The following is a 12,644-nucleotide window of genomic DNA, read 5'->3' as shown; positions in this document are numbered from 1 at the left end:
AGGATCCCACATGCCGCGGAGCGGCTGGGCCCGTGAGCCATGGCCGCTGAGCCTGCGCGTCCGGAGCCTGTGCTCCGCAACGGGAGAGGCTGCAGCAGAGGGAGGCCCGCATACCACCAAAAAAAAAATAAATAAATAAAATAAAATAAAATAAAACATGGTCTTGACCAGAGAGAAAACTGAAAGAGTATGGCTGTCATGTCTTCATCAAAGCTCTCTAGGAAAGGGTCAAATATCCTTTGCTGAGCAGTAAGCTCTATTCTCCCTATTTTGACAGACCTACAAGTTCTGTGCCATGCGTTCTCCTGGCACTTGGACTTTGTAAACAAAACAGTAAAAACTAAAGTTATCCTTTTGTTTCACAAACACCTGTCCCTGACCTTGAATGCCTTCAAGTTAATGAGAAAATGATGCCCTGGGAACCCAGAGGGGTGGGCTGTGTGTGGGAAGTTAATGTAGTTCGGCTCCCAGTGGGGGCTGTGGGCACTACAGGGCAGACTCATTCCTGCGGTGGTGTCATTTCCAGGGTCAATAGGGTTCTCCTCAGCTGAGCGGGGGCTGGCCATGACATCATTGTTATTATTATTTTTTGACCATGACATTATGATGGCTGTGTTGTGCTTTTGTAATTCATGGCATTTCCTCTTCCAGACAGAAGATGTGGAGGGGAGCTAGGTGATTTCACTGGATACATCGAATCCCCAAACTACCCAGGCAATTACCCTGCCAACACAGAATGTACCTGGACCATCAACCCACCCCCCAAGCGCCGCATCTTGATTGTGGTCCCTGAGATCTTCCTGCCCATAGAGGATGACTGTGGAGACTACCTGGTGATGCGGAAAACTGGTGCGTCTCACCTGTCTGCTCCCCTCCCCTTCTGAGGCCAGCTGGAAAGCCTGATGGCACGCTGCCTGGCTTTATTATTTAAAACATTTTTATTGAAGTATAGTTAATTTACAGTATCATGTAAGTTTCAGGTGTACAGCACAGCGATTCAGTCGTGTGTGTGTGTGTGTGTGTATATATCTTTATGTATATACTTTTTCAGATTTTTTTCCCTTATAGGTTATTACATAATATTGAGTATAGTTCCCTGTGCTATACAGTAGGTCCTTGTTGGTTATGCCTGTCTTTAAATGGGAGAAGCAGGCCTAGAATGCCACCTCGTGTTAGAACAGAGATGGGACATGAGTTTCTAGAGTTTGCCAAGAAAACAAAATTTAGACAAAAACCACAGGTTGAGGCCTCCTGTTGAACCCTAGAGGAAGCGATCCTGCAGGTCAGTCTTCCCTCTGTGCTCACTGGGAACCCTCTTCCACAAGGACACAGAGTGTCAGTGAAGCTCATGCAGGGCTGACTTCCGGACCCCAGACACTTGCCTCACCCTGGGAAGCAGCTCATGGCTTAGGGACTGACCAAGACAAAGGGCATGGTCCAGCCAGGAGGGACCCACCTCCCATCCTGATGCATGACCCAGTGTCCATAAAAGGATGCTGTCATCAACGCAGCTTAGAGACAGTGTCATGAGGGGGCTCTGCCTGGATCTGAATCCCAGCTCCACCTCTTATTAGTTCTATGATCTTGGGAATACATTCGGGAACTTTCTGTGCCTCAGAGTGCTCATCTGTTAAAATGGGGATAATAATAGTTGCTACCTCATAGGGTTATCATGAGGAATAAATGCATTTTTATTTGTAAAGCACTTAGAATAATAATGACACATACTATGTAAGTATTCGCCATTCTTGTTAGTGGTTACAGTGTCTGAAGTCAGGTGTGGGTTTGAATCCTGAATTTTCCACATACTGGCTGTGTGACCCTGCGCAAGTAATTAATTTCTCCGTAAGTGAGATAACCACTGCACCAACTTCCTCTGATTTTGTGGGGTGGGGGTTAAGTGAGATAAAAGTCCATAAAGTGCAGAGCACACTGCCTGGTCTAAGGAACCATGCAGTGAATGGCAGAGATTATTACCAGGTTACAGCAGGTTAGCCCTGCAGTGTGAGGGCCCTGACCTCAGCTCCTGCAGTGAGTGCTGCAGCCTGGGCTGCTGCTGTTTGCCAGCCATGGGCCTTGCAGTTAGCCTTCCCTGGGGCCCACAGTCATGACTGTGGGCCTTACAAGGACTCAGCTGGTCCTGAAGAGCCCTTGTACATAACTTGTTCTGTGGTGTGAGTATTTGAAAAATGAGTGTTCATTGTCTGCAGGCTCAGTGATGAGTCTTGAACCCCATCCCCTCCAACTTCCCTTGGCAGCTTCGTCCAATTCTGTGACAACGTATGAAACCTGCCAGACCTACGAACGCCCCATCGCCTTCACCTCCAGATCCAAGAAGCTGTGGATTCAGTTTAAGTCCAATGAAGGGAACAGCGCCAGAGGGTTCCAGGTCCCGTATGTGACATACGATGGTAAGCACTGTGAAGCTCAGGCTGCAGCACGCGTAAGAAGGTTCGCTGCTTTGAACAGAATCAGCTCCTGGGCCAGCTGGTAGACTGCTGACAAGCACGCATGCTCATAAAGGCAGGCAGGATGCGGAGAAAGGACATCGCTGACTCACAGGTGCCAAGTTTTAAACAGGCATTTGGGGACACTGACTACAAGGATGAAAAGATGTTTTAGAAAGTAAATAAAAGTGAGCATAGCTTTGTGGGTCAGAACATGGGCGATGGAGTCAGCCAGGTTGGGTTTAATCTCTTCTGCAACTTTGTGGATGTTACTTACCAATCTCTAGGCTTCATTTTCTCAGTGTGTAAATAAGGATAATCGTTAGACATAATGTGAGAGTTCAATAGGATAATCCATAAAGGACTTGGTGCAGTGCCTGGCACATAGTAAATGCTCAATAAATATTAACTTACTACAATTGCAGCTTTTTGTATACAGAATCCTAGGGAATGAGGAGAAAGACCTGAGTTCTGGTCTTGTCTCTGCCACTAACTTGCTGTGTAACTTTGGGCAAGTTAGATGACTTCTCTGGTTTCATTTTCTTCTTGTTAAACGAAGGGGTGGCCTGTGTGAGCCCTGGGTCCCTACTAAGCTCTGAGACTTGGGTGACAGACATTTACTAGGAACACAAAATGAACTGGACCTTGTCCTGGAGGACCTTATAACCTAGCGGGGGAAGAGTTATCTGTTCATCGTGAATTTATTCATTCATCCATGCCACAAATATTTAATGAGCATCTAGTATGCCAGGTATTGGGTGAGGTGCTGGAGACAACATGGTTAGTGACAGAGACACAAAAAAGAATATGGTGTCATAGATGCTACAACAGGGCATGTACAAGGCTCTGTGTGAGACAGAAAAAGGGGCAGCCATTCATTTTGCATGGGTTTTTGGAAAGAATAGAGCAAAGTCTCAAGAGATTTGGGTCTTGAAAGAATATGTAAGTTTTCTTATAAATGGGAGGAAGAACATTCAGGAAAAGGGAATGACATAGGCCAAAGAATGGAGTACCTGGTATGCTGGGGACTAATGATTTTGCCAGTTGGTAGCGTGCATGGGGCTCAGCAGTGAGAGATGAGATTAGAAGCAGGTGGGGTTAGGCTATGAAGAGTCTCGAGTGCCAAGCTCAGAAGGGTGGACCTAATCTTATAGGGAGCCACTGAAGGTTTTTAGGCAGACAGGTGTGAAAAGTAGGTGTTTTGGAAAGACGATATTCTATGGAGTTCCTAAAAACACCTCACATAGTTTATTTCTAACATGTGACAAACTCTAGAATCATCATCCTGGTGCCTGAAACCATGTCAAACACTAAGACAAGGGCCCTTAGTATCAGACTCCTAGGTGGACACACGTGGCTCCCAGGTGGCTCTGCTGGGATTCAGAGCATCTTATCTCCCCAAAGGCAGCCAGCCAACAACCTCCCCCATCTAGGATCAGGAAGGAGCCAAAAAGCCACAGAGACTCCAGAACAAATGTCACCAAAGTTCACACATTTTAGTCAGGCTGTTCTCAACTCTGTGACACATGAAAACGTCTTGATTTTTTTTCTTTAATTCAAATAAAGGGTTGTAGCTTGAACCAGGGGAAATGACATATAACCCTGGTTAGGCCCACAGGAGTGTGTCTGAAATGTATGGACACCAAGGGGGAGAAGAGAGGGTGTGTGGGGGATGAATTGGGAGATTGGGATTGACATATATACACTAATATGTATAACATAGATAACTAATGAGAACCTGCTGTCTAGCACAGGGAACTCCACTTCGCCGTACAGTAGAAACTAACACAACATTGTTAAACAACTATACCCCAATTTAAAAAGAAAAAAAAAAAAAGAGTGTCTGTCACAGCAGAAAATAGTTGAAAACTGCTGTGTGGCCGTGCAGAAGCCTTTTAGGTCTTCACCAGAGCCTATTTAATTTTTTCTTTCAACCTATATTTCAGACAGTTTTGATATCTGGTTCCAAGCCCAGAAGAATAGCAGTCACATTGAGAAGGGGCAGCTGAGGCTGCTACAGACTAGCCCACTGGCCTGGAGAGCAGGGAGCACTGTAGCTGCGGCTAACATGTGCTGAGCTTATGAGGACCAGGCATATGCCAAATGCCCTTGACACAGCACATTCCTCACAGCCACCCATACGGTGGACACGACTCTCCTGATTTTACAGATGAGGCCACTGTGGCTTAGAGATTTAAGTAACTGTCTGAGAGCACAGCAGAACAAAGTTGCAAGGGTCTTTGGGACTCCTGAGTTCTTACCTATAACACTGGAGTGCTTTTCTCATGACAGTTGGAGCAAGTGAGGAGACACAGTAGTTCTTTTTTTTTTAATATAAATTTATTTATTTATTTAGTTTTGGCTACACTGGGTCTTCGTTGCTGCGCGCGGGCTTTTCTCTAGTTGCGGTGAGCTGGGGTTACTCTTCGTTGTGGTGCGCGGGCTTCTCATTGTAGTGGCTTCTCTTGTTGCGGAGCCCGGGCTCTAGGCGCACGGGCTTCAGTAGTTCTGGTATGCAGCCTCAGTAGTTGTGGCACACAGGCTTAGTTGCTCCGCAGCATGTGGGATCTTCCCGGACCAGGGCTTGAACTCATGTCTCCTTCATTGGCAGGCGGATTCTTAACCACTGTGCCCAACACTGTAGTTCTTAAAAGCAGAGGAAAGATTTTTTAAAAAGACGGTGGTTTGGAAGCATTTGGGATAGTGGCAAACAGCTCTCTAGAACAGTGACAGGCGTTCCTAATGGTGAACTCCTCATCAAAAGGAGCTAATTCTCTGAGGTAGAGACTCTGCACCAGAGGAATTCAAGATTTAAAAAAAAATGGTACCCTTATTCATATTTCATAGATTTTGTATTCACGAAAATGAAAGGATAAGAAGAAAGAGACCACATGGATCGAGGACCAGCGATACTGTACATGTATTAAATTAGTAATTATGAGTATTATCCTATGAATTTCCATTTCCCATCACTTGACCAGGAGAAACTTTTTCTCCCACACAGTTCCAGTGATGTTCTTGTGATTTGTTTGGATTTGTTGCACATGATATGCATACAAAGAGGCATTCTTTTCTGCCTGGAATTTTAAAAAGATTGTGTTTTGCATATGCTTGATTTGAATTATGACTATAGGAAATAGGCTAGACTTTGAAATGCTACTGATGCATCAAGGAAGATGAGGACTAAGAGTTGAGCAGCATGGTGGTGACCCCAACAAGCAGTTTTGGAGGAGTGGTGGGGGCCAGAGTTGACTGGAATGGGTGTGAGAGAGAAAGAAAGGAATCGAATTGGAGATAGTGAGTGCTGACAATTCTTTCAAGGAGTTTTGCTACAAAGGGGAGCGGATACGTGGGATGGAAGCTGGAGGCAGAAATGAGGTCTAGAGAGGGTTTTTTAAAAAAACATTGGAGACACAACAGCATGTTTGCATGCCGATGTGAAAGACCAGCAGAGAGAAAATTTCATCACGTAGGAAAGGAAGGGCAGAATTAGTGGAACAGCATCCTTGATTTGGTGAGAGAAGATGGAGCTGGTAAGCAAAGTGGAGGGATGGGTCTTGGCTGGATGTACAGAGGTTCATCTGAGGGAGGAACAGGAGAGATGGGTGCAGATACTGGTGGGTGAGAGAAGGTAGTGGGTGAGTCTGTGGAAGTCCTCTCTGATTGCCGTCTTAGTATCAGAGGGGTCATTGTTCTGAGGGCAGCTACGGAGGGGCATTTCTCAGAACCTTATTTGAAAAATGAAAGAGTCAGCTTGGAAAGAACTAAAGCATACAAATGCAAAATATGTCCTTTATTCAAACAGAGGACTACCAGGAGCTCATTGAAGACATAGTTCGAGATGGCAGGCTCTACGCATCAGAGAACCATCAGGAAATACTTAAGGTGAGTATGCACCCAAGGTAGCCACGGCAGTCACCCACAGGGCTCGCCAGGCACCACCGAGGAAGGGTTTCCTCTTGCTGCCTTTCAGACGCTGAGCCTGCTCTGGGCTGAGGTCAGTTTTATATCTTCACCAGACTTAGTTTTTTTTAAAAAACTCAAGGAGCCATTTTTAGTGTTGTCAAATAAAATTGTATTTTTAATTTGGAAATGTGTGGAGGAGCAGTGGGAAACTTGTTTATCAGAAATCCAAGCCAGCGGCAACTCATGTTTCCATGTTCATTCTCCAAATAGTTGAAGATTCTTGGCTCCTTGCTCATCCTTCCAGCCTGAAGTCCACCAAATTTTACATACTTATAAGTATAAATAAACACTTGCCATATCACTAACGCTATAAATATTCCCCAAATTCCAAATTTATCACGTGGTTTAGAAAAAAAATTTTTTACATATTAAATTTTTAAAATAAAAGTAATATGTGCTCTTTATAGATACTTAGGAAACAAAAATTGGGGAAAAAAAAGATAAAAATCAGAGGAAACAATTTTCACAAAGTGTTTTTCAGCTGATCAACCTACTGCCTAACAGTGGGACATTATAGTTCCATTGGCAAAATGTCATAATGTTAAAATATTTTGGCCCAGTAACAAAATTCTGTTCTTTTCAGGATAAGAAACTGATCAAGGCTCTGTTTGACGTTCTGGCCCACCCCCAGAACTATTTCAAGTACACGGCCCAGGAGTCCCGGGAAATGTTTCCAAGATCCTTCATCCGATTGCTCCGTTCCAAAGTGTCCAGGTTTCTGAGGCCTTACAAATGAGCCTGCCCACGTGCCACTCAGCACAGCATTGGGCTGTGGGCTGGTGGAACACAGCGATCTGCTTCTGAAGCCAGCATAGCCGGATAACGCTGCCTCTAGTAGCAGTGGCTGGTTAGAGTTCAATTTTTATAGATAATACAGATATTTTGGTAAATTGAACTTGGTTTTTCTTTCCCAGCATTGTGGATGTGGACTGAGAACGGCTTTGAGCCTTACGCGCTTCTCATTGCTGTGGGCACATGTCTTGGATATGTCAAGGGCTGGCTGAGCGGGACTTCAGTCAGCTCAGGTGAGACGCACGTGTCCTTCTTGGTCCTCACTCCTCCTTGAGGGGGCTGCCTTGTCTGAGACTTCAGCTTCTTCCAGCATAGTCTTCCCTAAGGGAGCCCTCTGCATTCAGGTGTCGGCTCTGACCAGGCAGAGCAGGAAAGCGGGGAGGGAGGGAGGGAGAGTCCTCCAGGCATCATCTACCCACCCGGGACCTGGGAGGACTCGGTGACTCCACAGCCTTCTCCAGCCTGTGTGACCTAAGTTTGATCCCAGAAGCTTGAGTCCTAAGCAGTGATCACTAGAAATTACTTACAGCAGAAAGAATTAGAAATAAAAAGATAGAAATTAAGCACTTCCACAGACATCGTAATGTAGACCTATCGATGGCCTTCCCTGTTGCCAGTTTCCACCTCAGAGCAAATGCACAGTGCTTGTCTTACACCTACAGCTGTGCCTTCAGGGCACCACTGTTCTGGGTGCTGCGGTAGAGCCTGGAGAGTTCAGACAGGATGTGATCTCCTCGATGGATGAGAATCCATCCATCGTGAAAAGGAGATTTCACACACCCCAAGTCAATACCGCCAAGGGTTCTCCTTCCTCCGTGGGCTTCCCAGCACAGGGCGTGCGAGGTCCAGGTGCGACGTGGTACAGATCAGCCTGTCATGTTTGCCTTCCTTCCCTTCGCCAAGCTCAGAGCCTGACTGGGGTCCAAGGGCACGGGCTGCACGGCTCAGGGTGGTCCCAGGCCCTTAATGGTCACCCACTGCCAGAAGCACACAAATCCCGGCCTCTCAGTACCGCAGAATCGTCTCACTTTCTCTCGGCACAGTGGGACCTCACAGTCACTTTCTCCCACAGGAATTTGATTTTTCAATATTGTTGAATTTTTAAAAATTGAAATCCATAGGCAAAAATCTCATTACAGTGAATAAAAAAGACTTCTATCAAACAAGCTGCCATTTCCCTAATGAATGGGCTGACTACACACAACCATAGTGTTTTATTTCAGTAGCAAACTAACTCTGCACACAATCAATTCTCTACACCAAAGTACCCCCCCCCAAAAAAGATTAACAAACATTTTTGAAGAAAACAAAGATTATTTCATTTACTGTTGAATTCTCTTTTCACCTCAGTGTTTTGTTTTTTAACCTATTAATAACATTGAGTTTTTAAAAGCCCTAATCAAACTTTAAAAAATTTATTTGGATGGTCCTAAATACCCATTTCTAAGTCTCTCTTCAAAAATTTGAGCATCTTCTACAAGTACTTAGAATTGGTGATGCCGGAACTTGGCCTACATTTCTGAGTCTGACCCTAAGATGAAAATTCAAATGTAATATAACGTGAGTTAATGACCTGACCGATGGCAGCCAGAACTGAGCCACCCTGTCCAAGCATGTTAGTAACTTTGTCCTTAGGACTGTCTGATTCTGTATTGCTGGTTTCACAAGAAGGCTAGGGATGGCAGTACACTGGGCGTTGGAAGGAGGCTGCATAAACCTGGTCTCTGTGAAGCATCCTCCAGGATCTGGGCCATGCGTGAGCCACTGAGGCCCTCCTGAAGCTTCCTCTCTATACCCATCAACCACTCTGAGAGACTCTGTGGTCCTGTTGGAAGACTGGATGGCAGGGGCTAACGTTGCTACCTGTTAAATCAATAAATAGTTATCAAATATCTGCTCTTTGCCAGGCACTGTTCTAGGTCCTAGGGATGCACAGTGACAGGACAGACAAGGTCTTGTCATTTTAGAGCTTACATTTTAGAGGGAGGAGACAATGAACAAATCAACACGGAAAGTATCAGCTAGTAGTAAGTGCTATGTTGAAAATTAAAATAGGTTAATATAACAGATGATGGTATGGCTTCTTTAGATTTGGGAATTGTGGAGGTTTCTCTAGGTAAACGGTATTTCAACTGAAAAATAAATGGCAAGAAGGAACCAGCCTTGGATAAATCAGGGGGAAGAACATTCCAGATAGAGGGAAGCCAGGTGCAAAGGCTATCAGGCAGCAACAAGCATGTGTGTGGATCACAGACTAGTGAGAAGGCAAGTGGTATGAGATGAGGCCAGGGAACTGGACAGGGGCCAGAGCACACTGGGCTTTGGAATTCAGAATGAGGGGTGTGAGTTTAATTCTAAATATGTCGTGAAGACTTTGGAGGGGGTTTAAACAGAAAAGTGGGGTGATCTGATTTATGTTTTTAAAAGATAGCTCTGGTTACTGTATGAAGAATAGGTTTTAGAAAGCAGGCACAGAGGCAGAGAGCAGTTAACAAACTACTGCAACCAACCAAGTAGCCATCCAGTGAGAGATGAGGTTATCTGGGTTAGGCAGGAGTAGTGGAGAGGAGAGAACAGAAGGATTCTGGACATGTTTTGGGAGAGAGTCACCAGAACTTGCTGATGATTGGGTGGAAGAGGAAGGGAAGAACAGCAACTGAAGGTGACCCCTAGTTGTCTGAATAACTGGTAGATGGAGAAGACTGCAGGAGGAGCAGGTTTGGGACATGTGACAATCTAAAAACCTGTCTACAAATTCTTTGATGCTCCTTCCATGCAAAGTTGGGGGCCTTTTGCCCCTCCCCTTGAACCTGGGATCTGTGACTGATTAACCAATCTTATATGGCAGAAGTAACATTTTACTAGTTCCTGGGCCCAGGACTTAAGATACTGGCAATTTCCACTTCATCTTCTTGGGAAACTCACTGGGACTTCAGTCACCGTGCCTTGAGGAAGCCATAGCAGCTCGTGAAGAGAAACCAAGCCCTCCCCACCTCCCCACAGCCCAGCTGACTCCCAGGTGACAGCTGGCAAAACTTGCCAGCTAACCTTAGAAATGGATTCTCCAGCTGATGCTTCACTGAGCAGTCCCCGTTGAGCTGTACCAAAATGACAGACTTGTGAGCAAAATCAATGATTATTGTTGTTTTAGTCATTAGGCTTTGGGTGCTTTCTTATGCAATAATAAGACACTGGAAAAGAAGAGAAGATCAAGAGTTTAATTTTGGCCATTCTAAGCATGACATGTCTATTAGGTATCCAAATAAAGAGTTCAAATAGGCAACTGGTTCTTTGAAGTCCCAGGAGCGCTCAGGGCTGGAATATTAATTTTAATGTCACAGAATAAAGAATGAGACGGTTGAGGTCACCTGGGAAAAGTATGTAGATAAAAGAAGACCAGTCAACTCTGAATTCTGGGGTTCCCTGTGTGGCCACAGGGACAGAACTTACAGGAGCTGTTGATGAAGTAAACAGGAAGAGGTCAGAGCTGAGCTTTGCCTTCCTTCCACGAGAACAAGTTTTGTGATAGAACTCTGAGTGGGAGAGGAATCTGTACATGTCCTTCCCTCCAGCTGTGGATATTGTTCTTGAGCCATTTACTGAAGTGCTGCTTTTATGGCTTTAGCCACGTTTCCCTTGAGCTTCCAATGCTAATAAAAGAGTGCTTGCTTTTTCACACTAACAGATGATTATCTTCACTTTGGAAAATTGCTTCCTCTGAATCATTCTCTGAGCTGTTGAGTGTGTCATCTGTAGGCACTCACTGGATTTAGGTTTGCAGGTGATTTTATAATTGTCATGTGGAAACTTGGGAAAGGCAGCAGCTGCACCGCACAGAGCAAGGAATTGTGGATCTTTGCAGGAAGATGCACCAGGGCTGCTGCATGCTGCCCACCACTGCAGACCACTGCAGCCAGTGGGCCTGTGCACTGGGAAACCCCGGGCTCCCTCCTGCGTGCCTCGATCTCCTCCTCAACTCAGAAGACATGCCTCTTACTGGGGCTGTCAGTATCTCTGCTTCTTTTCACACAGGAGGATGGGTCCCAGGAGCCTTACCCAAGTCTACATCACTCTTAGTAAGTATTGGGGAGGCACATGGATTAGGTGAGGCTGGAGTAAAGCAGTTCCTCACCAGGTCAAGGGAGCCTTGTTACCTGTGGTCTTCTTGCTAGGCAAGCCATCAGCTGCCTCCAAATCCAGGTCCTGGGCGTTGCCACTAGGAGCCCATCCACAGGAAATTAGAAGCCTTGGACAGGCTTCCTCCCTGTGTGATCTTCTACTCCAGGGGCTTGTGAACCCAGCTTAGGGGTGTCCCGGATATTTGTGGTAACCTGCTTCCTTCTCCCTTCAGGCAGTCCTGACCAGCCTACAGGAGACCAACATCAGGGGCCTGATGGCCCAGCAAGGCTGCTCCTGTGATTGACAGCTATAAAGACATAACTACTCAGCAGGGATCACTTTCCAGAGAACACAGGATTGAAATAGATTTAGAAAGTGAAACCACTCATTCACAGGCAAGTTGCTCTAGCTGAATAAAAGGGATACAAATTAAACCCACCTACTATAAACAATGATAATAACTCAGCATTGCTTGGTTTTCAGAGTATCTCATTAGTGGAATAGACTACAGACCTTAGTTACTAATAATTCTTTGTTACGTGTTTGCTCATTCATTCATTTATACAACATATTTACTGAGGGCTTACAAAGTGCTAGGTATTGAGGAACGGGTGATCCTGTAATGAGCAAAATGCTCTTGTGGAGTTTAGATTCTAGTAGGGGGGAGACAGAAAATAAACAAACATATAGTAAAGTCAAGTGTGGTAACTGCTATAAAGAAAATTAAAAAGGGTGAAAAGATAAAAGTATGAGGAGGTGGTGGGAGGGAGCTGCTACTCTAGATAGGGTGAGCTCATCATTGGAATCATGAATCCAGCCCCCTCCCAGGGCACTGGCTCCTTAAACCAAGCCTGGCAGCACTGGCCCTGGCAAGTTCCTCTACCCACCCAGCAGGAACTTGACAGTTTGTCTCAGGCCAGGCTGACCAAAGCTCCAGCTTGTGAACAAGCCATTTGCAATTCCTAGAACAGATGCCACCTAGTGGTTGTAAATGGAATCCACTTGTGTTTCAGTCATCCCACTGCCTTGGAGCTTAAGTAACCTTGGAGCTTAAATGCTCATAATTCAAGACAAAATGTTACCAATGGGATGTTGGGGACTAGGGCTGTGGTTTGACAATTGATTGCATGTTGTTTCAAACAGCCCTCAGAATGTATCTGTTGAGATCTTTTCCTTCCCTCTGCCTGGCCTAATGACTAATGACCAGGTGAGAAGTCATTGATCTTCAGGTCCTTTCAAACTATCAACAATTCTCTGAATCACATCCATGTCCAAAGACACACACACACACACACACACACACACACACACACACACACA

At 45.4% G+C, this 12,644-nt stretch overlaps 1 protein-coding gene across 8 annotated transcripts in view; it reads left to right on the top strand.

Annotated features, from left to right (window-relative positions):
- SCUBE2 (signal peptide, CUB domain and EGF like domain containing 2) overlaps window positions 1-11,717 on the top strand; it is an 80,702-nt gene extending 68,985 nt beyond the window's left edge. For 7 of the 8 annotated variants that reach the window (XM_028500823.2, XM_028500824.2, XM_028500826.2 and 4 more), the window contains 5 exons: window positions 652-849; window positions 2,259-2,411; window positions 6,253-6,332; window positions 6,997-7,438; window positions 11,557-11,717. In XM_028500823.2, the coding sequence (XP_028356624.1) occupies window positions 652-849; window positions 2,259-2,411; window positions 6,253-6,332; window positions 6,997-7,149 (584 nt within the window). In that variant the 3' untranslated portion in view covers window positions 7,150-7,438; window positions 11,557-11,717. Of the gene's footprint in view, window positions 1-651; window positions 850-2,258; window positions 2,412-6,252; window positions 6,333-6,996; window positions 7,439-11,237; window positions 11,282-11,556 lie in introns of all 8 variants that reach the window. The other variant, XM_055078701.1, reaches the window with a different exon arrangement.
- Window positions 11,718-12,644: the final 927 nt, after the last annotated feature.

Source organism: Physeter macrocephalus, chromosome 16, assembly GCF_002837175.3.
Source record: "Physeter macrocephalus isolate SW-GA chromosome 16, ASM283717v5, whole genome shotgun sequence".
Classification (NCBI taxonomy): domain Eukaryota; kingdom Metazoa; phylum Chordata; class Mammalia; order Artiodactyla; family Physeteridae; genus Physeter; species Physeter macrocephalus.
This window is presented reverse-complemented; position numbering and strand designations above follow the sequence as displayed.